At 48.0% G+C, this 27,821-nt stretch overlaps 1 protein-coding gene across 1 annotated transcript in view; it reads left to right on the plus strand.

Moving 5' to 3' along the window:
* Gng4 (guanine nucleotide binding protein (G protein), gamma 4) overlaps window positions 1–27,821 on the plus strand; it is a gene marked incomplete in the record, with an annotated part of 52,354 nt that overhangs the window by 5,699 nt on the left and 18,834 nt on the right. The window contains 3 exon segments of the mRNA XM_005404945.2: window positions 1–65; window positions 20,527–20,622; window positions 21,678–21,786. Coding sequence (XP_005405002.1) covers window positions 21,688–21,786 — 99 coding nt within the window.

Consider the following 27,821-nt stretch of genomic DNA (forward strand, 5'->3'; position numbering starts at 1 on the left):
TGCTGCTCGGCCCTGCAGCCCCCTGCGAGCGCCGCGCCGGGGACCCCGCCTGCGCCTGAGCTGCGGTAAGTGGCGCTGCGGCCGCCCGAGCCCAGAGCCCCGGGGTCCCCGGGGAGGAAGCTCCGGCCTCTCGCCGCGAGCTCAGGGCGAGCCGGGAGCCGAAGGGAAACTCAGGCGGAAAAGTGTCCGAACTGGAGAAGCCGCTCCGGCGCCCGCGTCTCCCCGAAGCTACCCGCGACACAAAGACCCGGGGTTCCCGGCGGGGCCCCCTGAGCCTGCGTCCGCGATCCCGACCCTCCCGCCGCGCCCATGGGTGGGCTGTGGGGCGTCTGTCGTTCCCCCGGTGGTGGTGGGGGAAATGAGGTGGCCTTGGGTCGTTTTGTCTGGGACCATGTGTTTGCACACCTGCCTTGGGAGCGGACCGAGCGGGAACTTGGGTCCCCCTCCTCCGTGGCGTCTGCCTCCCCTCCCCCCGGCCGCGCAGGGGGGCCTTGGGTTTAATTTTGTAATCGCCTCTGAAATAAACGGCAGGAGAGGGGACAGGCATGGCTGGAAAATGTTCTTTAAACGAATTGCCTTCTTTTCTTGTGTTTTTAGCTAAGGTGTTGGGAAGCCCCAAAATGTTGAAGTTTGATCAAGTGATAAAATGGGCCCCGAACACTGGGTCTACTGCCTTCTCCCCAGCTCCCATGGCTGCCCGTTCCCTTCTTTCTGCGTCGCCTCCCAGATCTGTAAAAGGGTGACAGGGGGCCGGCAGGTTCAGCCAGAGCCAGAAGCTGCCTAGGCGTAGCCTCTGTGCCCCTTTAAAACCTGTCAGCCTGTCCTCAGCTGCGAGCGAGGTGTGAAGGTTCCCACGGTGGGCCCTGAAAATTCAGCGTAAATGCCTCGCCGCTGCAGCGAGGCCACCCGGCCTGGCGTGGCTCCTGCGTTCCTGGGGCAACTCTGTGCCTGATGGCCTGCAGCGGGGGAAGGGAGGCAGCCGCCATCCGATCCGGCCCGGTTCCCTGCCGAGCCTACTGTGCTCACAGCTGGGTGGGAGCCGAAAGCCTTGTTTGGCCCTCGGAGACAGGACTCGGCACCTGTAGTGGGCTCTGTGTCAGTGCGTGTGGCCGTGGCACAGGGAAATAGCAGGTGTCTGTTGATAGGGGTCGGTTGTGGTGCTTTGCTAGGCAGAATGGACTCACCCGGAGGTTGTTAGGCTGAGATGCCTTCCAGACAAGGAACAGGGTCTTCCTGTCAGCCCTTCCACAACCCTCTGCTCCAGTCCTTGTCCCCTTAGATAAAATCACCCAGAGGGACCTGTGGGAGGTGTCTGGCCGCTGTGAAAGAGTGCAGCGAAAGGGCTGTTCCCAGCAGACCCCGCCGTGCCGGGCAGCTGCCTTTTCCATTTCTCCAGCAGATCTCTAACAGAGGAGCCAAAAAGGAGCTTTCCCCTGCTCACTTCACAGTTTTTCAAGTAAAAGTGACAGTCCCCAAAGCCTCCAAATCTCAATGCATCCTTGGAAATGGTGGAACATCAGGTGGGAACATGGCCGGTCCCTGGGAAGCAAGTGCCCACAGCTGTCTCAGGGAACAGGACACCTGACGCTGAGGAGTGGCCCAGGGTGTTGCCACCTGCAACACACTCACACCACAATTAATGACTCCAGGACAAGCAGCCAAACGGCAGAGAGAATTCTGAAGTGTATGCCAGCAGTCATTCTCATTTATTTATTGCCACATCTTGCTATCACATTTTTTGTTTGCCTCATTTGTGTTCTGCTTGAAGATCAGAAGATTGCCCTTTTCTTCATGGAATTTTGAGACATGGATTTTTAAGCCATTTCCTGGGTTTTGTTCCCAGAACACCTTCATGAGCGTCTACTGCTCTCTCTCTCTCATCTTGCTGATTTTCCTTGGCCTTTTTATTCATGCTAGACGTACTCGGGTATACAGACTTTTATTATTCAGGTACTAAGATTATTTGTTCAGTTTCCTCAGATAAGAAATCAAAACCTAACTTTGTAAACACTGAACTATCCCATCACCAGTAGCTAGCAAGGATATCTTAACTGAAAGTCAAAGAAACTAAATCAGGAAAGAAAAGCACAGCAACCAAGCATAGAATACAGCTGCTAAGGGCTCGAAGTAGCTGATTAAAAACAGATGAAGAATAAGCCAGAGGCCTGAATCTTGTGATCAGATGTGAACACACAAATGAAACCTCCATTTAGAGAAGGAAGTAGAGGCAGGGAACCCTGCTGAGGAGAAATTAGCGCAGAGTGCCCTAGCCAGCTGGAGCACTCCGGGCCTCTTGTCACAGATCTGGTGAGGGCAGGTGGCAGCTGATGTGCCAGGTCTCCTGCAGCTTGGGGAATTGTATTGACGCTGTGGTGCTTGCTGTAGATGGCCCTGGGTGTGAAGGTGAGGTAAGGACGGGGTGGAGAAGCTATTGTTCATCTTGGGGCTCTGGGTATCTGCCAGCAAATCAACAAAGCCCCAGACGAAAGGACGAGAAGGGGACAGGTTAGCAGTCGCAGGGGTCAGGCAGAAAGGGCCTGTCTACCGGACTTGGGCTGGACACAGCATATGAACGATCTCATTGATCCTCACGTGATACCTGCAAGGTTTTGGTTTTTTAAAACAGCAGCAGTGATTGCCATGTCCTGTCTGTCCAGGGGTGTGTTGACAAGGTATACGGTGGGTGGGGAGAGACTTTAACATAGGAAAGTGTCACATATAAATGACAGGTGAGTGGTTAGGTCATGTGGCAGAGAACAAAAGGAGTGACTAGGTGGATATCTACCCCCGACACCCTATCCTGGACATGGGCTCCTTCTCAAAGGGGAGAATTTGTCCCCCTTTCTTTTTAGATTTCTCAAACCTTAGCTCTCTGGGCAGTGGCTGGCCTCTCTCTCCGGTGGGACATGCACTGTGAAGTGGTGAAAGGACCCCAGGAAAAGAAGAAGAAACACTTTCCTTCCTCCAGTAGGGCCCAGACACATTTCTCCCCAGCACACACGTGTGCAGATCGCCTCTTACATGGAGTGTCCCTGCCTCCCTGCCTCTCCCACTCATTCCCCAGGTTTCCCCCTGGTGCTGGGGCTAATGCACAGCCTGGGGGCCTCTCCTTCCACCCACCCAACCGTCACCACTGAGGACAGGGCGGAGCAGTCATAGGAAGAAGGAAATAGTGTTTAATTCTTTCACAATTCTGACTCAGGCTCCTTGACCATTACTTCCAAGGTGCTAGTCTGAAACCAGATGCTTACCATCATCCCAAGGTCAGCCTCCTCCACTGCTGGTGTTCAGTCACACAATATGCAAAACTGAAAGATTTCTACCCAAAGTAGGAAGGCTTAGAAGATGGAAAGGAAAAATGGGTCTGATAGGAGGCAAAGCAATGGCGGAGGGAAGGTGCTGAAGGTTCTTCTCCATGGTGGCCGCACGGGGCTCTGTAGCTCAGGTCCCTGGAATGCTGAATTCCCGGTCCCTGGAAATCCAGTGCTGGAAAGGCGAGGACAGAGGTGCCGCCCAGGGTGGCCGACCCTGCAGGGTGCATGCCGCAGGTCTGCCTGGCATTCAGTTGGATGGTTATAGTCCTGAGGCGGAGGGAGCTCTCTCCCTCAGACCCAGTATTGTGGAGTTCTGCGCCCAGGGCCATGGGCAACACCCCCTGTCATCTGAGGGCCAGTGCCACAGTGGGCTCCCCGTGCCCTCTCTCCAGCCCCCAATTCTTGTCTGTATGGGGTTCAAGTCTGCACAGAGCTGCCATCCTCCCCAGCGGCATCTTTTCAGCCCATTTTGGGGCCATCTGTACTGTCCTGTGGGGCCTGCAGATGCACCCTGGGTAGAAATTTCCAGCAGGCCTTTTTGCCCTTCCATAGCCGATATGGAATGGATATGAGTCAGTCCCTGTTTGGTTTCGATTTTGGCTCAGCAATCTTAGAAATATCCTGTATCCCCTGTGCCCCAGCTGACATCACTCAGCTCTGGGCTGCACCCATGGGCTAGTGCGTGGTCACTCCCCAGACACCCTGGGCCACAGCCTGGAGGTGAGGCCCAGCTCCACAATGGGCAGCAGGTGTGCATGGGGGACACGAGTGTCCCAAAGATATGGGCACATGTCAGGGTTCCTGACTGTCTGGGCCAGTGGTAGGTGTGTAATGTGTCTAAGATGGGAGGAAGACGGACGCTGAGTGGAGGACCCAAAGCCTTGACCTCCAGGGAAATGATGATGTGAAACCCATAGTGCTGTTGTCTTCTGAGTTCTTTCTGGAATAGGGAGAAAGTGGCTTTCCCTTGGTGTCACCCAGCTTCCCCACCTCCAGCCGAGTTGTATCTGATGGGGGCAGAGTCACCTGTGTCTTCTGCCGACCTGGACCTTTGGGTGCCCTATCACTGCTGGCTGCCTCATCTCCGGGTAGCTGCACTGGTCAGCCTTTCTGCTGTTGGTTGGCTGGTGTCAGGTTGTGCCTTTTGTGGTTCTCTGAACAACCCAGCATCTTTCCAGAACCTTCCTTGTTGTAGTTTGTTGCAGTAAATAGTCTGAAATAGTCACTGGTTAGACCCCACATGCTTTTATTAAATAAAAATCTTGGTTGTGGGAGTGGCCATCACGGAGTCCTGCCAGTCCTCATGATGGATCTTGCCAAGATAACCAGTCTTCCCTGAGTTTTGCTGTGCATTACCGCTCCAAACTTCGGTTACCTCAATTGATGGACACTATGGAAGGGCTCTGCAATATGAGCATATGGCTGAAAGTCATAATTGTGCTCCTAGAAGACTGTATATACACCTTTGTGGGACAACTAGGTGTTTTAGACCATGGAAAGATGAGTGAGAAATAGTTGTGTCTTCCAAAAAACAAGTGACCCGAGGGGAATCCATGTGTGAAAACAGCTTCCCTACCATGGATCAGGGCTGTGACCAATGCATTTAAAGATCCATGGGCATAAAAATTATGGGAAGCCTCTTCCTGAGGCCAGTGGGCACAGCAGTACCTGTCTGCAGAGGACATATTGTCAACTGCTCCTGGGACACTGATGAGACTTTCCAAGCTGGATAAATAAGAACAGGCTTTCAGGTGGGAGTTGAGCACCTGCCAGGCTCCCAGAATGGCCATACAGGGGGAGAGGAGTAGCAGGACACATCAGACTGCACATACAAAGGCTGTTCAGTGACACGGGAAGGGTCTACCCAGTGAAGCATGGATCCAGGACAGTTGTTAGCAAAAGCAGGACTGAGCAGATCTGATCTTGGCCCTGGGCTCTGCCTGGTGTGTGGGCCAGTCAGCAGGCTGCAGGAGAGGGCAGGGACCTGGGAAGGTTTCGAGGATGCTCCGGCTCCATCTCTGGCAGCACTTCCATCTGGCCAGAGGCAGAGGGCCAGGCAGTTGCTGGAATCTGAGGACTTCAAGGGCTCCAGTTTGGGCTGAAAAGTAATGTGACCTAGTTTGGTGAATGGAGTTGGCAAGTGAAGAGGTGGTGACGCCCAGGGGACAGGTGAATCCAGAGCTGCGTGGAGGGCAGGATGGACACAGAGATGAGAGGGTGGCAGCACTGTTTCCCAGGGGAAGCTGTGCAGCGCATGAGATTATCCAAGGGAATCCAAGACCTGGTGAACCATACAGGAGCCCCAGGGCTCCAAGGACAGAGTGCAGTTTGGGGCAAACCAAAATTTCTTCTGTGAAATGCATGCTCTTTTGTTGTGGCCTCCTTTTGTTTGCTGGATGAGCACCCTGCCTCTGAGCTGCACCCAGGCCCGTGTACTCTTTCTGATGCAGGCTTTCTCAGGTTGGATTCCCTTCAGCTGCTCAATCCTCCAGTCTGGGAAGCAGCAGCCAGCAGCTCGAGCCGCACCTCCCTGGCTGACTCATTCTGTCTGCATACAAGTGGTGGCAGTTCTGCCTCTTGTTTATGATTTTTTTGTTCCCCTGCTGCTCCTGGGTTTGCTTGGCTGCTGCTGGAGCCACCATTCTCTCGCTTCATGTCCACATTGGAGGGTCTATGTGTTGGCCTCCAGTCTCCAGCTGAAGAAGAGTTTTTGGTTTAGGTTTTGCTCAAATCTCCTGGGCACCCTTTTTCCCACCCCTATGCTGTGGTGGGAGCCACCTGCAGAGTGATCTCTCTGGCCCTTGGTCTCCTGGAGGGCTGTCCATGCTCAGTGTGAAATGCTGTACGTCCCCACCCTCTTTGCTCAGGGCCCATCCTGTGCCCTGGGCTGCCCTTGCTGCGTTTTCCTGCTTGGAAAACAGAACGCCTCTGTGGGAGAGCCAGCCTCTCACCCTGAAGAACACCTTTGCTCAGAGCACAGTGACTCCCAAGCAGCCCTCCCCGTTCCCTCCAACAGCAGTAGCATCAGTTCTGAGGTTCTAAGCCCTTGAGAGGGATGTGGATATCTCCACCCTTCAGTCACCTAAGGGAGTCAGGTGTTAGGACCTGACGGTCCCAGCCTGTCTTGGTTATTTTTCTCACTGCTGAGACAAAATATCTGATATTGAGAGTTAAAGGCAGAAAAGTTTATTAACCTCACAGTTTGTAAAGGTTTCAGTCCATCATAAGCTGGCTGCAAGGTAGGAGCATGAATCAATCCCAGGTCACACACTCTAGATCCAGCTACCTCTGAAAAAGCCCCACATATGAGTGCGTGAAGCTTTGGGGGCACACCTAAACGCAAGCCATAACACAGCCTACTGTGTAGATTAATGCCAGTCATAAGAGGGTGGTGGGAGGGGTTCACTCTACTGCTGTTCCACACTCAGAGGACAGACACAGTGACTATCTCCACTATTTTCACCTTCCACCATGGGCTGACACAGCAAGAAGACTCCTGTGAGACAGCACACGTACCTTGACCTTGGCTTTCCCCACCTCCAGGGCTATGAGAAATAACTTTCCTGTTTTATAAATAACCCAGCCTCAGGTATTCTGGGATAGCAGCACAACATGGGCTAAGACAGAGACACATGATTGTAACACAGTATGAAGTTAAAAAACAGGTACCCCTACGACACAGGAAAGCAGCAAAACCCACCTAGAAGGTCAAGGAAGGTCTCAGGATCTGGCCAGATGAAGGATTAGAGCAGAGCCTGTGCAGGGCAAAGGCTTTCCAGGCAGATGAGAAGAACAATGGCTAACATCTACTAAGTGCTTCCTATGGGCCAGGCTGTACTTTTTGTTTATTTGCTCGCAGTTCTAGGGTCTAACTAGCAGTGTTCTCCCACTGAGCTCCATCCCCACCCCCTTTATTATTATTAGTGTATTTTTCATTTTGAGCTGGGCTGGAAATTGTGATCCTTCTACTTCAGCCTCCCTAAGTGCTAGGATTACAGGTGCTGGGATTACAGTGTGGGATAAGAGCCACTAAGTTGTTATCTATCTCAAACATGCCCAGCTATACAGGCCTTATATTGTAGTACAGTATCTTTTATTCCTGACAACCACTGTGACAAACAGAATAATGCCTCCCCAGGCTACACCCTGAACCTGGGAATGCATTATCTCCCATGGCAAAAGGAATTTTGTAGGTTCATCAAAGTAGGAATCTTTTATTTATTATTTTCTTTTTTGTGGTGCTGGGGATTGAGTTCAGGGCCCCTGTATACTAGTGCTCTACCACTGAGCCACACCTCTAGCCCTGAAGTAAGAGTCTTGAGATAATAGGTAATCCTGGGTAGTCCAGGGGCCCAGTGTAATTACTAGGGTCCTTGAAAAGGAGGATAAGAGCGCCAGAGAGAAGGGGGGGAAGACAATACTCCACTGGTTGTGACTTGTTCAAAGGCGTGGCAGTCCCCAGCAGGCTCCTGTGCCCCGCACCATCCAGCTGCCCGGTGCAGGAGGAGGAACCTGGTAATTTTGGACACTTCACAGTGGGATGCTGGCACAGAGGTCCAATCCTTTCATCGACTGCTGGAGAAAATGAAATTTATCCTTGTGTGCCTGAAGCCCAGTCTGCTGTTTGCCACCGCCAACTCTACTCAGGGACAGGTCACTGTGAACGTCACAGGATCTGCAGCAGGCTGTCAGTGCATTGAAGGAATCTCTCTCTCTCTCTCTCTCTCTCTCTCTCTCTCTCTCTCTCTCTGTCTGTCTCTCCCCCCCTCACTCTCTGTCTCTCTCTGTCTCTCTCTCTCTGTCTTTCTCTCTTTAGACTCTACATCTTTCTTCCTGGAAAACATCCAGTTTATTTAGAGGATTATTTAATGCATCCCAGTTCCCAGTTTTTCTCTTTGCTGCTATAATAGTCTCTCCTAGACATGGCATAGTCAGTCTGCAAAGCCTCCCAGAGTTCTTTGCAACATGTGTAACAAGTGCTCAAGTATCATACCTATCATGCATGACAGCCTTCCATGTCACCTTTTCCTAACTTTCCTGGGACAGTTATCTCCGACAAGTCATTTGATTTTGTAAATTCTTCAGATCAAGAGTGAAAGCTACATTACTGGGTTTCTTCTTTCAGGATCAAGCCATTAAGTGGTTATCTAATCTCAAAAAAAAAAGGACAGGTGACAGTATCTAGTAGCCTATGAATTTGTCAGTTTGTGTCATTGATTTTGTTTCCACCAGAGACATTTTACTTGACTCTAATCATTTGGGTGAGAAGGTGACATATGTTATCAAAGGGAAGACTGCAATGCTGGACACGAAGTGCAGAAAGACAGAAAAAACATGCTGGAACATGGAGGCTTAGAAGCAAGTCTCCCGGCTCCTCAATCACTTTTCCTGCTTGAAAAGCATTCTTTTTTCTAGTTCAAGCTGCACTTGCAGAGCCAGTATTCCATGTGTTCCTGTTTCACCAAAAGGAGAAAAGCTCAATTCTGGCAGCTCTCTTTGCAGCTGACCTGTGCAATCTCTACCCCAAAAGGAAAGCATGTGAACTAACTCTAACTCTCCACCCTGCTTTGTCCCACCTGGGACATGAATCACCGCTTTGTCAGCATAGCCACATTATATATGTTACCCTGGTGCTAGCCATTTAGTAACTGTCTCAGTTTGCAGATCAGCTATTGCAGTATCACAGTGCTTGCATTCGAGTAAAAATTATATTAAGCATCATTATATGTATGTATAGAAAAAACATGGCATATATAAAATTTGGTACTGTGTTTTCAGGCATCCACTGAGTGTCTTAGAATGTATCCCTGTGTATAAGAAGAGGCTACTGGATTTAAACAGAATGATTGTGAACTGGGCAGTACTAGACCATAGCAGCTCAGATCTCCCTGAGTGGGTGCAAGGAAAACCTTGTATAAGGTATTCACAGCACCAAGACAAACCATGGTTGGTGAAAATAGAAAGTCCCTAGTTAGAGACTGCTTGCCATGGTCTGACTGCTTGAGTTTATAATTGGTTAAATTTCCTCTTACCATTGACATTGAATTGGGTTTGCATAGTAGGAATCTTAGGTGCACAATCTGGCTGGCTCTGGCCTCCTATGTATGTATGTATGTGGTAGTGGTCTTGAACCCAGGGCTACATTCCCCAGCCCTTTTTGTTTCTTGTGAGGATACAGTACTCCAAGGAGGTCGGGAAATAAGAGAGGAAGAAGCAGGATAATGTCTGTGATCTGCACAAACCTCTGCCCTGAGATGTGCTCTGGAGAAAGTCTCAGGCAAAAGATTCCTCTTCATAACATTGTGTGCAAAATAGCAAAATCATTAGGGACCATTCAGTGTCCATAAGCAGGAAGAGGGAGACAGGTGGACTTTGAGTGTATAAGTCTCAGGAAAATGTCCAGGAGAATACCTACCCTTGTCTGGTACAATATTTTTAAGTAGGAAGGATGATTCCGTGTGTTACTTAGAGATGTATGCCTGTGTGTGAAAGGTAGGAAGACAGGTGGGACTCATCAACCAAATTCACACCAGTGAAAGCTGGGGGTGGCACACAGGGTGCCCAGTGGACATTGGTCATTGTTTTGCTTCATAAGCTAGTTGGTAGATAAATCAGTATATTGCTTATATTGTTCTCTAAGTTGTATTATATGTCTGAAATTGTCCATAAGAAGAGGCAGGCTGGAAATCTACCCAACTGATTTGCTCAAGAACATATGGGAGCCCAGCATGGTAGCACACACCCGTAAACCCAGCACTCAGGAGGCTGAGGCAGGAGGATCACCATGAGTTTTAGTACAGCCTAGGATACATAGTGAGTTCAAGGCCAGCCTGAACTACACAGAGAGACCTTGTCTCAAAAATAGAAAAAACATATGGGAAAAATAATAATCTAATAGATTAGATCATAGAATTTCTTCCCCCTTTTTTGCAGTACTTGAGATTGAGCCCAATGTCTTCCTACTGAGCTATATTCCTAGCCCTATGAAAAATAAAATAAATTTGAGATAGGATCTCACTAAGTGGCCAAGCTCCCCAGTCTGGACTCAGACTTGCAATCTTCCTGCCTCTGCCTCACAGAGTACTGGAATTACAAGCATGGCCACCTTACCTGGCTAGATCATAGAAATTCATGAAAGCGTATAGTGCATAGTCTGTTCTGTTGCTGTTTCTTTCCCCTAGGAAAGGGGACAGGCTTGGGAGGTCCAGGAGTCATCTCTTGACTCTCAGCCACCCAGAAAGTAGATCATACCTGTGCCCAGAGCCCTGGAGAGAACCCAGTGACCAGCAGCCACACTGATGCCCATGTAGGCAGTTGGATGTGTAGAGGGGCAGTCCACTAGTGCAGCTATCAACTGCCCCGCCCTACTTTAGGGAAATGTGTCCATTTGAGGCAACAGAAGATGGCTCAACTGTGAAGCAGAAGGAGGGTTTGATAAAAGGCTGTAGAATCAGTGTACACTGAAGAGCTTTTAGCTAAGGCAGGATCAGGATTCTGGAGATGAGGGCTGGGGAATAATGGGCAGGGCCTCTGCGATCTCAGACACAGCCCCTGCTGCCCTCTGACACCAGCACAGTGAATATCACATCGCTGCCTCTGTCCACGGCCTGGTTAGGAGTGTGCTGGGGAGAAGGCCTGAGTGCTCATTTGGCCAGGCTGCTGCGGGGTATGTGTTCCACCAAGCCACTGGCCTGGCCAGAACAGAATTCATTCCAGCCTTATGATTCCATAGATTTTTCAAATGGTGGTTCCAGCTACCTCCTTATTCCATTCTGGCCACCTAACAATGTAAAATTTTTCTGCTAAATAATTGATTTTTAAAGGAGGCATGTTATTGAAACTACTATGTGTATTTTTACAAAATGAAGTCAGAAAGAATGTAAATAAAAATCATAGTTAACTAGAATATCTAGCTTTTTAATTTTATTTTCCTTTGGAGTTCTGGTATTTTTATAATAAGCAATTATACAGAGAGAAAAAAACTAGGTTAGTTCCATTTGGAACCCCCCCCTTTGCCTTAATGTCTGCTCCTATGACAAAATACCTTAGACTGGGTAATTTTAAACCATAGAAGCTTATTGCTTACAGTTCTGGAGGCTGGGAAGTCCAAGGTGCTGGCAGGTTCAATGTCTGATGAAGACCTGTTCTTCCTACACAGCGCCATCTAGGTGTCTGCACATTTTAGGAGAGATTGCCATTCCTCACATGGCAGAAGGTCAAAGGGCCTTAGCCGGTTCCTGCAGCCCCTGTGAAACTGATCCATACAGGAAGGTAGAGCCCTTCTGATTTAGTCACTTCTAAGACCCCGCCTCTTCACACCACTACTGTGAGGATTCAGTTTCACTGTGAATTTTGGAGGCGACACACATTCAAACCTTAGCAGCCTCCAAAAGAGTCACTGGGACTTGGAACCTTTGTGGCTGGCGATGTTTACACCTCTTGGTCATGTTTACACCATTGTGTCTGTTCCCGTGGGATTGACTCAGAGAGAAGGAAGTTGATGTTGGGCTCTTTCCTATTCACTTAATTAAATAGGTACTGAGTGTAAAACTTTTCGCTAGGTGTTCTAGGGCAGAAAAGTAAATCTGAAAGCTCTTGTCCTATAAGGAGCTCACAGTCTATGAGGGAAGAAAATTATTTGCCTACTAAATTAGAAAGTTGACTGTAGTGAAGACAGTAAGAAGCCCAGAATGTCACAGGAACAAGGGAAGTGGGCAGGGCTCCAGGCCACAGTAGTGAGCCAGCTCATGAGAGCTCTGAGAAGTTGGCAGCCCCGAATGATGCCTGGAAGATGGGAGGGGAAGCTTTAACCAGGGAGAGTGCCGGGTGAGGGAGAGTGGAATCACTCATGTAGCAGAAGGAGAAGGATGAAAGTGGGAAAGTTCTGACACTAAGCAAACCCAGTCTCACCAGACTGGAATCATTGCATTTTTAGATCACATGGGAGAAGTTTGATACCAGTTTTTAAAGTCTTGTGTAATTGCATTTGACATTTCGGAAGAATTATCCCCATCATTACATTTTAACCAGGGGTCTGGTTTTGAAAAGATAAACTTACTGGCTGTCTGGGGGCCTCTACTTCTTCTGCCTCCCCAGTTCACGAATTGACTCCCTGCCTGGAAGGGCAAGTAGAGGTTCAACTTCACTGCTTCTGGGGAGAAAAGGTGCCAGTTTTATTCAAAGAGGAGTTACATGTCAGCACCCCAGGTCCTGCTCAGTTCTGTGGGGCTCAGTTGAGTCATTAACTAAGGGGGCTGCATCCCCAGGAATCAGTGCCAGTGATCCCAAGGAAATAAGTCAGGAAGGAGGTGCCTCGTAACTGTTAGGGACCACAGCCAGCTGGGTGCGATGTGGACAGCAGACGTCCTTGGCCAGGGAACTGGGTGGAAACCCCAGAATCAAAGGCAGCAGACAAGGACTATGGGAATCTAATGGTGGAGGCTGGCAGACAGTGAGGGTGAGAGTGCAGAGGCAGGAAGCCGCCATTAAAGAGGACCGTTGTCCAGTGCCTGTGCCTCAGGGTGAGTGGGGCTGGCGTGAGACTCAATCCACAGCACAGGTGTGAGGAGAAAGGTAACTCTTAATTTTCCTCTAATTCAACTATACTTGAAGCATGGTTGCCTCAGCACCTGTGAAATGTGTAGAGGACCAACGTGTTGGGGAAAGTGCCCCTTTGTTCCTGGAGGCATCTGTCGTCCAGGTGACCAATGAGACACCAGCTGGGTGTTGCTCTTGAGACTGCAGGCGCTCAGTGGTTTGGGATCCTGTCTGGGAGCACAAAACACTCCCTCAGACTGCCCATGTCCCCCTCGGTCTCGGGGGACCAGGCAGCCAGCCCTAGTCCCCTAGCTAACAAGACTTTGTAGCCCCGCCAACCCCTGCGTACAACGAGGTCATTCTCTGGTCCTGTGAGAATTCCACTCTCACTGCCCCTTCTGCCTCTGGCCAAGACCTTCCCCTGTGCCCTGAGCTGTCCTGTCCCTGGGGCTTGGGCTGTCGGAAACAGTGCTGGACAGGCTCTTGGGCCAGGCTTATTTCTTCGCCCACCATGCTTAGCTGCTCTCAGAGTGGGGACACACAGGTTAGCATCTCACAATACCATCTGATCTCATGGATTTAGCAAATTTGGTCTCTCTTTCAAATATGTCGCTATGCTCAAGGTGTTCTGACCTTTCCTCTGTGGCACTGATGACACTGACAGAAGGCTAAAGCTCCTGACAGGGACCTGGGGAGAGGTGTCACGGGGCCCGGACCACAGCCAGAGTACACACCTGCTCCCTGCCCATTCCCATGTGCGCCCAGCAGCGTCCCAGACTCTCCCCTCACAGTGGCTCCTTCGATCTTCAGAACTGTGCCATGAGGCAGGTGCAGTCCTACTTCTCCAGGTATGAAAACTCAGGCTGGAGGAGTCATGCTGCAGGATGCCTGAGCTCTCCTTCAGGTTTGCCAGCAGATGTGGTGCTTCTCTCTCCTGCTCAGTGATCATGAGAAATCTCTAGTCCCAAAGACAGGCTCAGATTTGGGTCCTAAGTTGTTTGTCTTTATGAAAATGCTGCCTGCGGCAAAGGTAAGGAGAAAGGTGTGAGGCGTTTACTCTGTGGATCCTGGACTCTGCCACGAGTTGGGGGTGGTGAGTGCCAGGCAGAGGGAGGGGAAAATGGACACCATCAGGGCCAGCAAGGGACACCTGCTCCATCAGATCATTGTGCAGCATCAGGTGCGTGACTCTGAGGGGGAGACCGCCTCCTCGGGTTCTAAACTCCCCTTAGTCCAGACCTGCCCGTGAGCTCTGCAAAGGTTGGAGAGGTCAGGAAGAATAAGCCACGGACAGGGAGAAAAATATTTGCAGGATAATTATGATAAAAGACTTCACCAAGGGGCTGGGGATTTAGCTCAGCGGCAAAAGCGCCTGCCTGGCAAGCGCAAGGTCGTGAGTTCGGTTCCTGGTACCGGAGAAAAACCAAAAAAAAAAAAAAAAAAAAAGACTTCACCAAAATGTACAGAGAACTCTTAAGAAAACAGCCCTATTTTAAAAATGAGCAAAATTTGTGAACAAGCATCTCACCAAAGAAGATGCATAGATGGCAAATCAGCATCTGAACAGATGCGCCACATCAGAAGTTATTCAGGAAATGCAAGTTAAAACAGCAAAAGGACACCAGTGTACACTTTCCCTAGTGACCCAAACCCAAAACGACGGACAGCTGCAGATGCTGGATGCTGAGCAACAGCAGCTCCCGTTGATTTTGCGTGGGAACACAAGGGCAGAGTGGCTGTGGAGGACCACCAGGACGGCTGTCCTTGAAAGACCATTTGTCTCCGTGTTGGCCACACCTTGCCCAAATTCCATGTATTGATATGTACAGAGCTGGCTAGGATAATACTTTACCCCCTCAGTTGGCTTTAAGCAGTGCAAATGGGTCTAACCTAGGCGCTGATGTGTAGCCTGTGAAATAGGTCAGTGATGCCCACGTGTAGCTCCCAACTTCTAAGCGTGAGCTAGGCTGAGAGACGCTATCCGCTGAGACTGAGGCTTGAGAAAGAGCCCAGGATGTCTCAGGGCAGAGGGGGCCAGACATCAAAGCTAAAGCCCTGACCAGAAACACAAAATACTTCCTCACACTGTGTTATGCAAATTCCTCCAAACTTTTTACCAGAGGATACCTTTTACCAGAGGATACCTTTTACCAGAATCTGGTACTCCGTTTGCATACCTCTCTCTGCATATTGCAGAGGTGCTATCAGACCTCCTACCTAGCCCAGCTCACAGCACTCAGTTATTTCCCACCATTCTCATAGTCACCCAATCTGGAGCCACTTCCCTCTTCACGAATTAATGAAACCCGGGTTCGGCCCTGGGTTGTGGCCTTTGTTCTGGTTAGCCATTGCTCTGACCAGACTTAGGACCCCATTGGCTCCGCACAACTACAGATATGTGTTTGTCTCTTTATTCTCACCGTGGATTGCACTGGAAGTGGTAGATTGGAATTACTTATTAGAATTCCAGTAACTTTCCCTGGAATTATGAATGTGGACTCCTGTGGGCCACGATGAGGCTGGAGTGGGGTCTTTCTAAGTGACCATTTTGTTCCTTACAAAACTAAACACTCTTTTTTGATGGGATCCAGAAATTATGCTCCTCAGTATGTACCCAATTGAGTTTAAAATTCATGTCCACACAAAAAACCTGCACATGAATGTGTGTAGCAGTTTTATCCATCATTGCCAATATGTGGAAGCAATCAAGATGTCCTTCAGTAGATGAACAGACAAATATATGGGTACACCCAGACAACAGGGTTTATTCAGTGCTAAACAGAAATGAGCTATGAACCCGCTATGGTAGTGCACACCTGTAATCCTAGCACTCAGAGGCTAAGGGAGGAGGATCCCAGGTTTGAGCCCAGGCTTTGGCAAGATCCTGTCTCAAAATTTTTAAAAATTTAAAAATAAGACATATAAGAAATGAGCTATGAAGCCATGAGAAAACATGAAAGATATTTAAATGCATATTCTGAAGTGAAGGAAGATGGCCTGAAAAGGTTACATTCTGTATATTTCCAGCTATATGACATTCTAGAAAAGTCAAAACTATGGGTTCCATAAAAAGATCAGTAATTGCCATGAGCTGGCAGGGAGGGAGGGGTAGGTAGAGTACAGAGAATTTTCAGGACAGGGATAGTGTTCCGTACAACACTACAGAGATGGACAATTATAAATTTGTGGGGACCCACGGAATGTACAACACCAAGAGCGAGGCCTGGGGCCAAGCACTTGCCTACCATGCACAAGGCCTTGGGTTCTGTCTCCAGAGCTGCCAGAACAAAAGCAAACAGAAGAAACAATTCAGTAAGAGCCCCAAAGTAAGCTCTGGACTTCGGGTAATGATGCTGTGTCTCTGTGGGTCACTGTCACCCAGTGTCACCGGTGTGGGATGGTGTGGGGGGGGAGGCTGTGTGAGTTGTATGGGGGCGGGGGCCATATGGGAACTCTGTACTTTCTGCTCAGTTTTACTGTGAAGCTGAGACTGCCCTAAAACATAAAGTCTGTTTTTTAAAAAGCACTGAGAAGGTAGCAAAAGATGGGGAAGGTGGGAGAGAAAAGTACTGTCTTATGGCAAACAGCAAGGGAGACCACTTGGGTGGTTTTGTGAAGGTCACAGAGTCTGTCTCTAAAAAGCGTCATTCTTTTTTTCCCCCGCTTTCAAGGCCTAGCATACCTTTGCCTGGTGGGTTTTCACATGCTCCTGGGACTCCTCCCTCTCCAGCCTGGCAGCTGCCTACATTTTGCTATTCCCCTCACGATGGGTCCTGGTCCCTCTGTGGATCTCTTGTGAGGTCAGCTGTTTGTTAGGCTCAAGAAAGTCACTAGTGTGTCACAGATGCCCTGAGAGCTGCAGTTTGCTGCCAGTCCTCCTCTGGCGTGCAGGGACTGTTTCAGACGGCACTGTTGGCCCAGACAAATAACATGGTAGCAAAGGGACCAGTGGTAGAGCCAGAGGTGACAGATAACCTTCTGTGATCTGTCTATGGAGTCTCCTGCCAAATCTTACAGAAAGCCAGTGAAATGGGCAATAAATCCACACACACAATGTGAAGTAAAACTCTCAAACCTTAGGACAAAGTCAACTTTTTAAAAACTTTACTTGTCTAGGAAGGTAAAAATTGATGATTTGCCCCAAGATTGATTATAGAGGGCCGGGCGTGGTGACGCACACCTGTAGTCCCAACGCTCGGGAGGCTGAGGCAGGAGGATCACTGTGAATTCGAGACCAGCCTGGGCTACAAAGTGAGCTCAGGGCCAGCCTGAACTCAAGAGCGAGACCCTGTCTCAAAAAAAAAAAAAAAAGTTTATAGAAAATTCATTCTTGAATAATGCTAGGAGCTGGACTATGACAGCATTTGTCTTTTCAATTAAAATTGCATGGGAAACTCAAAACTCATTTTTCTCTAACGGCCACTTCCCACCTTATAAAAATAGCTTTTCTGTGTAAAAAACATCATGCGAAGTAGAATTTGAGATAAGCTGAAGTACCAGACTGTCTTTGAAAGGGCACCTGTGCCCAAGGCCTTCAAACTTGGGCCAGCTCCCTCCATCAGACAAACGCTATGACCCTCCAACTCTCCTCCTTTGGCATTTAGAAATTGTGGAGTCCTTGTGAGTTTGTGATCACTAGTTTCAGATGCCCATTCTATTAATGCAGGTTCAAAAATATAACAGAAATAACTACTCCATTCCTCCATCAGCCTTCTTATAAGCCAGGAATGCACTCTGGAGCTGAGGCACATGGTCACCATGAATCAAGACCAGCCTGGGCTACATCCCAAGACCCTGTCTTTAAAAAAAAAAGAAAGAAAAAAAGGAGGAAAATTAGCCAGGGATATAGCTCAGCGGCACAGTGCCTGCCTGGCAAGCATGAGATTGAATTCAATTCCTGGTACCAAAAAAAGAAAAAACAAAAAAAAAAACAAATTAAGGGTAGAAAAGCAATACAAAGAATGACACCTAGAGGGAATTTTTTTTGGAAGCAAGGTCTCACTGTGTAGTGCAGGCCAGCCTCAAACTCATGGCAGTCCTCCTGCCTCTGCCTCCTGGGATTGCAGGTGTGTACCACAAAGACCCATACAGTTAGAACTCTAGCCAGACTGTCCAAGAAAAGAGAGAATACCCACATTATAAATGTCAGGAATGAAAAAGGAGATATCACTACAGATCCTACATGAATAAAAAGTAGAATTTGACAAAGAACTATATGCTCATAAGTTCATTAGCTAAAGGAAAAACCCCATGGAAGACACAATCAAAGCTCATACAAGAAGAAATAGAAAGTGAATAATACTATTCCTACTAACAGCAGTGAATTTGTAAGTTTAAAACCTTTTCACAAAGAAAAGTCTAGTCCTAGATAGCCTTGTTGGTGAATTTTACCAGATGTTTAAGGAAAAAATATTACTAAGGATTGAAATAACAGCAGCCATGTGGAGTGGAAGTCACCGCTGAAGCCTGATTTTGTTCTCTCACATACATGAATGTTACTTTTAGGAGCCATCTGGGATCTGCTTGCTCTGTCTGGCCCCTGGGATGCAGAAGCCAATAAAATAGCATCCACCCTCAAGGGGCTCCCAGACAGCCCAGTAGTAGATCTCTCATGACCTCACAATGATTATCTTATTTAGAGATGACCATATTTTCTTCTCTTTAGGAAGGAAAGCAGCTTTTGAAGCCATCATGGCAAAATTTAGTGCCATTAAGAAAGCCACTTTCTCCAGAAACAAGATCAAGAGAACCTGTCAAGGCCTGAGTCCCAACAGTACCAACCACTTCTCTTATTTTGAGAAGTGACAGTGATACAAGGAAGATGTCTAAAGTCCTTGCATGAGGATGGTTCCACATATGCAGATCAATAAATGTAATACGTCATATAAACAGAAACAAGGAGAAGCAACTCACATGACATCTCAATAGACCCAAAAAAGGCTTTGACAAAATCCAACATTCATTCATGATGAAAACCCTGAGCAAAAGGGGATAGAAGGACCTTATCTCAATCTGATAAAAGCCAGTTATGACAAACTTACTGCTAATATCATATTAAATTGGGAAAAGCTGAAAGCTTTTCCTCTAAAATCAGGAACAAGACAAGGATGTCCACTGTCATCACTTGTTTAATATAATACTTGAAACATCAGAGCAACCAGGGAAGAAAGATGCCTCATGGATGACTGAGACCATGGACAGTACTGAACCCTATATGGAATATGTTTTTTCCATATATACTTATTTATGATACAGTTTAATCATGGTCTCAGAGCAGCACTCAACTTACAATGTATGCATTGTGCTGGATGTGGTGGCACATACCTGTAATCCCAGCACTTAAACTGAGGCAGGAGGATTGCTGTGAGTTTGAGGCCAACCTGGGCTACATAGTGAGTTCAAAGCCAGTCTGAACTACACAGTGAGACCCTGTCTCAGCGCCCCCCAAAAAGTATGAATTGTGTCTGGAATTTTTTCATTAGTATTTTCAGATCATAGTTGACTCTGGGCAACCAAAACTGCAGAATATAGAACCACAGGTGAGGGGGAGACTACTATGCTCTGACAAAGAAGCAGTTGCATTTGCAGCAGTAGGCATGTGATGTTTGTAAAAACGTTGGAGGGGCTTAGTGTTCCATGGGTCGGGGAGCTTATATACAGCAGAAATTCCCTCCTTTCCCTTCTGGAGGCTAGGAGTACAAGACAGAGCTGCTGGTGGGCTTTGTGTCTGTTCAAGGCCTACTTTCAGATTCATAGCTGGAGGCTGAGTCCTCACCTGGTGGAAGGGACAGAGTCGCTCTCAGGCCCCTTCTAGGAGGCATGAGGCCCATCCTGAGGTTTCCTTGCTTATGACCTCCTAATACCATCACCATGGTGTGAGTATTTCAAAATAAGAGTTTGCAGGGGACACAAACATTCAGACCATAGCACAGGCTAAGAAAAACACACCACACACCGTTGTAAGGCATCTTCTATAATGTTCACATTAGAATGAATTTAGATTCCCTTCTAGCCGTCAGAGCAAATGGGCCTGGCACCCCATTCCTGTCAGGCTCGATTTTGCTGTAGATTCACTAGATCCATGGTTGAGGGAAGAATACAGAACTTTTGGAAATAGCATCATCTTGGAGCCAGCGAACCTGGAGGAGTCCGTCTACACTGGAAAAGGCTCTTTGTCACTCTGTGGATGACTTTCGCAGTCGTCTGACCTAGACATGTACTTGCCTTGAAATCTGGTTATTTCTGATGCATGTAGGGATGAGCGTGCATCAGCCTGCTAAGCATGGTCATCTAGGGAAAGGGTTTGCAATGGGTCTTCGTTTTTGTGGTTGTGGTTGTGGTGGTCACTATCTTCACTGGACATACATTTTCATAGAAAGAAAAAACCATGTGAACCTCCCATTTGGCAGGCATTAGCTGGAGCTAGAACTGTGAGATTGAGAGACCGAGGGTGTGAGGGTCAGCGGGGGGGGGGGGGCCTGTCAGGTGAGGCCCCCAGCAGCCAGGACCTCAAGACTATGTCCCCCATCTTCTCCCTGTCACCTCAGAGGTTCTCTTTCTGCCTTTAGTTCACCATCTCCCCTCACCTCGAGAGCTGCTGTGCTGCTGTGGAGGGGAGGGGCAGTGTGGGAACTGCTAGGGACAGTGACGGCCACATCTCTGATTGTGCTTACAGGTGAGCCCTGAACCAGCCTGTCATCTGCCAACTGACTGCTGCTTCCGCCAGCCTGCGTCCCTTACCTGGGCCTGTCGCTGTGGCACCTCTCAGCAGGTAAGGGGTGTGACTTTCCTACTCAGGCCCGGTCCTCTCTGGAGAGCAGGCATCAAGATCTAGCTCTGCACCCCTCCCCGGGGAAGATCACCACCCTGCCCCCCACCAACTTCCATTGCTGACATAGGGCCACTGGGACACCAGAGTGTAGGGAGGCACATTGGCATACACTTCCTAGAGGTTCTAAATGCTGTGTCCCGAGTCAGGTCCGAACCACAGCACTGAGGATGGAGCCGCCTTGCCCTGGTCCCACCCTGACTCCACACTTGTTGAGCTGGGAGCCACTGGTACAGCCCCTGGGCCACCTGTCTGTGCAGGTATCTCCCGTGTGCCCTGGAAGGAAGAAATTTGTAATCACATAGCGCCAGGGGAGCACTGCGGCTTGTGGCTTTTTTCCTTTGGACTCATCTTCCTGAAAGCCAGGCAGGGAGTCAGTGTCCATGGGAGCTGGCAGGCATGTTTAGCTTCGTTGCAGTTCCGCTTTGCCCCAAATTGTTTTCCTTCTTTGGGCCAAGATGCGATGTATAGCACACACGGGTGTGTGTGGATGGAACGTACATGAGGTCACACACAAGGCCAGCATCTGGGTAGGCAGCAGAGGCAGGGATGTTATTCAAGGGGAGCCTGAAAGGCCCTGGGCTAGAGTGGGGAAGCGTTGCTCTAAAGCCTCCCCACAAGGTCTGTCTGGGACTCTACTATAGCCACAACCCCCGGTGCATTTCAGAGCCACGCTCTGTGTCACTTTTTGCAGTGGTCCATCCTCGATACTCACACTTTGATCATTAGGCCTCATCTGAGCAGTTTTCCATTAGATGAGGTAACTGTGATCCAGTGCTTGTGCTTTCTTGGGGACAGGTCACATTGCATGTCTTGTCTTAGTCACATGGCAGCAGTATGTGTGAGGCTGTGGAGAATTTCCTTCCCTTCTAGAAGAGCCAGGCTGGCTGGAACAGAGAAGCGGTAGATGGTGGGAGATAAGTGAGGTGAGATGGGGTCTGTCTTATTCTTGCACTCGAGAGCTGCACTTCCAACCCTTTGCCTGTGGCTGCTTGCAGGGGCCAGAGAATGAAAGAGGGCATGTCCAATAACAGTACCACTAGTATCTCCCAGGCCCGGAAGGCTGTGGAGCAGCTGAAGATGGAGGCCTGCATGGACCGGGTGAAGGTGAGCATGCACAAACCCTCGCCTTCTTCCAGGAGCAGCTGGGCTAGGTGCAGTCCGTCCCATGAGCACCCAGCCACCCTCAGCGGGGAGACATTTACAAATGCTGCAGTGTTCTGGTCATGCCCAAGACTTAGGAGTGATGCAGAACAGTGTGTATGATACCCAGAAGGAGATGCCGAAAAATAAATGTTTCTTGGTCTCAGCTCAGTTTAACCACATTGTCCTGCCAGTAAGCAGGAGGGAGAGTTGAACAATGAGATCAGTCACTGGTGCTGTGACTTTAAGGCTAGACAGCACTGCATATTTTGATGGGCACTGCTGGGACAAGGCATTCAACCTTGCCTGTGTGTGTCACACCTTCCTTGGAAGAAGTGACAAATGGCACCAGCCACCAGGCATGTTCACTGCTGAGTGCAGTTCCCTTCATACTAGCAGAGCTGCAGCAAGATGAAGTCACCATTTCTCCAGATGCCACTTGGAGGTGAGCAGGAAGCCAGGCACGGTGTGTGGCTCTGAAATGCACCTGGGCTCATGGCTGCAGTAGAGCTGGAAGGAACCCTCTCAGGACTAATGCCCGCAAAGTCAAAGCCACTGTGCCTGTGGTCTTTGGGGGAAAAGGGTGTTGCCCAGGCATCTGGATTACCAAGGAGAATCCATGATGGTGGCAGTGGCAGCTCTCAAAGCCTTCTACTGCCAAAGCCAGCTGCCCCTCCCTACAGTTCATCATGCCCTCTAACTCGCTAGGATACAGCTGAGTGGCACTAAGGCCCCATTCTGTATGAACAGTTATTCTTTCCCGTGGGGCTTTGGGTTGCCAGCTACAAGGAGTCAGAAAACTTGCACAGAAGGTGCCATGGGAGTCCATGGAACTGGGAAGGAGTGCAGTGGGGTACAGATTGGTGTAAGGGGACCAATGTGACTCGAGCATCTACATCTTACACATATTGATACCGGCTCTGCGGTAGTTTGGATCTGGAATCTGCCCGAAATGCCCATGCATTAAAGGCTTCATGGGAGGCTTTAGGTAACTGGGGGCTGTGCTTTTGAAGGGGACTGTGGGACTCTAGTCTGTTCTCTGTCTGTCCTGGCCACGAGATGAATGGCTTTGCTCTTCCGTGTGCTTCCAGTATGATGTGCTATCCCCACATACACCAGCGGCCTAAATGCACTTTGTCTACTCAGCGTATGCTGACACTTCCAAAACTGGGAGCCAAAATAAACTTCTTCTCTTTCTAAGCAGGTCATCTCAAGTATTTGTTCAGGTAACAGAAAGCTGACTAACATGAACTACAGATCAAGAGTCAACCGCTGGTCTTTAGGCAAGAGGAAGTTAGCACCCAGAAAACAATTTAAAAAGGAGAGGGCCTCATAGTGGAAAGCGACTTAATCATACGTGCTGTGAATGTTTCATGCCGCAGCAGTGCTGACAGGAGAACCCTGCTGAGCGGCAGGGACATAGTGAGAGCCTTCCTGAGCTCTGTGTGTAGAGGGGACAGCACCACAGTGGTCAGACTTACATGTGATGACTGCTTGTGGCCAGAATGACTGCACCATCTCCATGCTGGCACCTAAGAAAGAGCTGCCAGCTGTGCCAGGCTCAGCTCTGGGCGGCCGGGCGGAAACACTTGGCACACAGGCACAATCACAGAACAACCAAGCGGCAAGCTGAAACCATGGGGTAGCAGGTTTTTGAGGTGAACTAGATCTGGTTGTCCTGTTTTCTCTATGATCTGATGCATAATAATTCATTTAACTACCCTCCTCTCCTTAGATATTTCACTTATTTCCACTTTTGAGTGTTATCTTTAAGCAAGTGCTTGGTAAGCCCACTGGTGAGTAAAATGTACATGTCTGATTGTTTCTGTAAGATACATTCCTAAGGACTGAAAATTGCTTGTTTGAGAGATACACAGTGTTTGAATCCCTATCAAAGTTCTTGGTGAAAAGTGATACATTCTTAACAGCAGTAAACATCTTTTTCTTCAAAGTCTTTTCCAAAACACCAATCTTTTTGTCATACTAATTTCATAGATAATCATAACGGTACTATGAATAGATAACATTTATTGAGCGCTTACTATGTGCTGTTCTGGACAATTTTTATTAAATTCACTCAGCTCTCACAATAGTCCTCTGAAGTAGGTGCTCCATTTTATAGAGAAGAAGCTGAGGGTTGTAGGCAATATCTTGCCCCAGATAAAGCCACTGAGAATAATGATAGCTCAAGCCTAGGAAACCTGGTAGTCTGACTCCCAAGCCCTCACTTGTCATTATTATGTTTTATCTTCTCTTGGTTGTTGATGCCTATTAGGGTTTGATCTAATGTCACCCAAAATCTTCACATGTGCACAGGTAGAAGCCTTGAGAAGATGAGTGGATCATTAAGGCTTCTACTTCATCCACGGATTAATCCATTGATGAGGTCAGAATTTAATGTCATTCGTGGAAACTTAGACGGTAGGGCCTAGTTGGGGTGGGTCAGGGCAGTATGACCTTGGGGACTGTATTTCTTTCATTAATGCATGTTTCTAATACAGGGTGGTGATGTTCGTTTTGGGGAATTGGCACATTCATATAGCATATCTTGATCATTTTCCCTCTCTTTACCCCCTCTCTTTTTCCTCCACCTCCCCTGACCCCCTTCTCCATCTCTCAGAGTCCACTTGCCAGTTCTCTATCATCTCTTGTTCATTTCAGTCATTTATTTACTTACATTTTAGGTTTCTCATGTGAGAGAAAACATGATATTTAACTTTCTAAGTGTGGGTTCTCTTGCTTAGCTTGATAGTCTTGGGTTCCATCCATTTTCCTGCAAATGATATGATTTCATTCTTTGCAGCTGAGTAATATTCTTCTGTGTATGTCTAGCACATTTTCTTTATTCATCTGTTCAAGGGCATCCAGGCTGTTTCTACAGTTTAGCTATTGTGCATTGGGCTGCTATAATGTGAGTATGCATGTATCACTGTAGTATGATGTTTTTTATTCGTTCAAGAATATACCCAGGAGTGGCATAGCTGGTCAATTGGTATCTCTATTTGTACTTTTTGAGGCATCTCCATACTGATTTCCATAGTGGTTATATGAGTTGACATTTCTACCACAATGTAGAAGGGTTCCTCCTCCTCCCCACCCCACATCCTTGCCAACATTCATTGGCTCTGTGTGTGTGCGCGTGCGTGCGTGCTTTCTTGATGATTGCCATTCTGATTGAGGTGAGAGAGAATCTCAGAGTAGTTTTGTTTTGCACGTCCCTAATAGCTAAAGATGTTGAATGTTTTTTCATATGTTTATTAACCGTTTGTATTTCTTTTGAGAAGTGTCTGATTAATTCACTTGCCTGTTTTTTATTGGATCGTTGTTTGGGAGAGATTACTCATTTATATAGTCTCCTCACTATTTTGAGTATTTCTTTTGCTGTGCAGAAACTTTTAATTTGGTACAGCTGATTCTTGCTATTACTTCCTCTGCTACTGGAGTCCTAGTCAGTAAGTCTTCGCCGTGCCCATGGTTTCCAGTGTTTCCCCTATGTTATCTTCCAACAGTTTCAAAGATTTTGCTGTTATATTGGGGTCTTTGATTCATTTCAATATAATTTTAATAGAGTGAGAGGTAGGAACCTAGTTTCTTCTCCTGTCTCTGGCTTCTCTTCCCTGGCTCATCACTAGCTCCTCACTGGCCAGGCTGGAGGTGATCCCCTGCGCCAGGCCATTTCTCTGGAGCCTCAGAGTCAAACTCCTCAGGCAAACTCCTCAGTACCTATACCTTGTATCTCTCCTGGTAGCCCAGTACCCTGAACTCCTGTGCTGTGTACCTAAGTACCTACTGGCCAGTCACCCAAAGCTGTAAAATCAGTACGTCTAAAACAGAACTTTTATTTCATCCCGTCATTTTTTATATTCTGTCTCATTTAGTGATGCCACCATCTATCCAGACTCATAACCAAGAAATTTGTGTCCTCTCTCTTCCATCCTGCATACCCTGTATACTTCCACATCCTACCGATTTTGCCCCTTGAATATTTTGAAGATGGTTCCCCTCATCTGTATCTATGTTCTCCTGGCCACCTGCAGAAACCATGATGGTTCACTCTGCTTCTGTTTTGCCCCCTCAGATCTATGTTCTTCCTTTACTCACCAGTGATCTGTCTCCAGTTCTCCAACGCCACTTCAGCCCAATTCTGACACTGTGTGTATGCAGTGGGAGCTCAACGCTTCAGCCCAATTCTGACACTGTGTGTATGCAGTTAGCAAGAGCCCACATATGAAGGGCTGAGGCTCACAAGGCTGTCCCTACTGCAGACATTAGTCGTAGGTCCCAGGTACCCTGAATTCCCAGATTTGTCTGAAAATGCAGGGGTTTCCAAGAGTCTCTGCCCCTCCACCCGGCTTGCATTATTCATGAAAAGGCGGCCTACAACTCAGAGAATTGTTATACCCATATGTACCAGTTTTACCAAGATCATCACTCGGGAGCAGCCAGATGATGAGATGCATAGGACAGTGTATGGTGGGATCATGGTACACAATTTCCATGTCTTGTCTGACAACGCTGCCTCCTAACTCATGGTTTAGGGTTTTTATAGAGGTCTCATGATTAAATGGTGATTGAACTGGATCTCTAGCCCCTTTTCTAACCTGGAGGTCAGCGGGTAGGGCTCAAAGTTTCAACTCTAATCGAAGTTCAGTCTTCCTGTTGACCTGCTGTCATCCTTGAGATGGAGAGGTCACCAGCGACCAGTCATCTCATTAGCTACAAAATTTACCCCTATCACTCAAGGAACTCCAAGGATTTTAGAAGTTCTGTGCCAGGAACTAGGGGACAGAGATGAAACATTTAATGTGTACCACAGTCTAGTTTAGAAACCTGACCATGCATTCCTGTACTTAAAAAATTCTAGAATACAACAAAATGGAAATGGGTTAGGGCTTTCCAAGGCTGATCCTGGAGCCATCCTTTAAAATCCTGGAGCTGATACCTTTAAAGGGCTTAAGAGAAAATCATCCACAGAGGAACTGGGAATCCATCCTCAATAGACTACTCTGGGAGTTGGGGTTGGGAGTGCAAGAAGTTGTGGATTTCAGGATGTGTTTGTATATTTGTTCAAATTCATTATCCCCTGTTATGTGTTTAAATATATATTTTTTCCTAAAATCTTTGCTGTAGATAAAATATTAGAATCATTCATGTCATTGTTTTTGCATTACTGGAGAGTAAACCCAGGAGCTTTCCACTGAGCTACATCCCCAGACCTTTTTACTTTTATTTTGAAACAGGGTCTTGCTAAGTCACCATGTTGCCTAGTCTTGCTCACACTTGTGATCCTCTTGCATCAGCTTCCTAGTGTGCTGTGATTATAGGTGTGTACCACCACGCCCAGCTCACATGACTCTTTATTCAGCCCATCCATTATATTTAGGTATTATTAATGGTCTCACAATTAAGAAATTAAGGGCCAGGCATGGTAGCTCACGCCTGTAATCCCAGCACTCAGAAGGCTGAGGCAAGAGCATCCCTAGGATTTTGAGGCCAGCCTGTACTAAAGAGTGAAACTCTATCTCAAAAAAAAAAAAAAAAAAACAGCAAAGAGTTTGATTAAGGGTTTATCCCTTAGTACTCCCATCCATGTAGCTACACCCCTACTTCCTCCATCAATCTTATGGATATGCCATACTGTAACATGACAGGATATTTTCTCCACCTGGACAGAGTGTCCTCCAACTGGAAAATCCTATCCATCCATCATGTACCAGTTCAGAGAGTAGAACAGACCATTAGCTAGGAGGCTCCACATGAAGTGCACCTGGCCTGCACAGCAGTAGTCTGCTCATCTTGAAGCAGGGCTTGGGCAGAAATCCAAGAAGACTTCCCACCGTGAGGACAGGCCTGCCGTTTAGGGAAAGGGTTAGGCATCTTCACAGGGAACATGCTAAATAACACGGTTGTTATGGTTTGTGTCTGGGTGTCCCCCCAAAGCCTCATGTGGTCATGGGACAGGCTTTTAGAGTTTGATTGATTATGGGTGTGAGAGCTAC

Source organism: Chinchilla lanigera, unplaced genomic scaffold, assembly GCF_000276665.1.
Source record: "Chinchilla lanigera isolate Chin_1 unplaced genomic scaffold, ChiLan1.0 scaffold00091, whole genome shotgun sequence".
NCBI classification, from domain to species: Eukaryota; Metazoa; Chordata; class Mammalia; order Rodentia; family Chinchillidae; genus Chinchilla; species Chinchilla lanigera.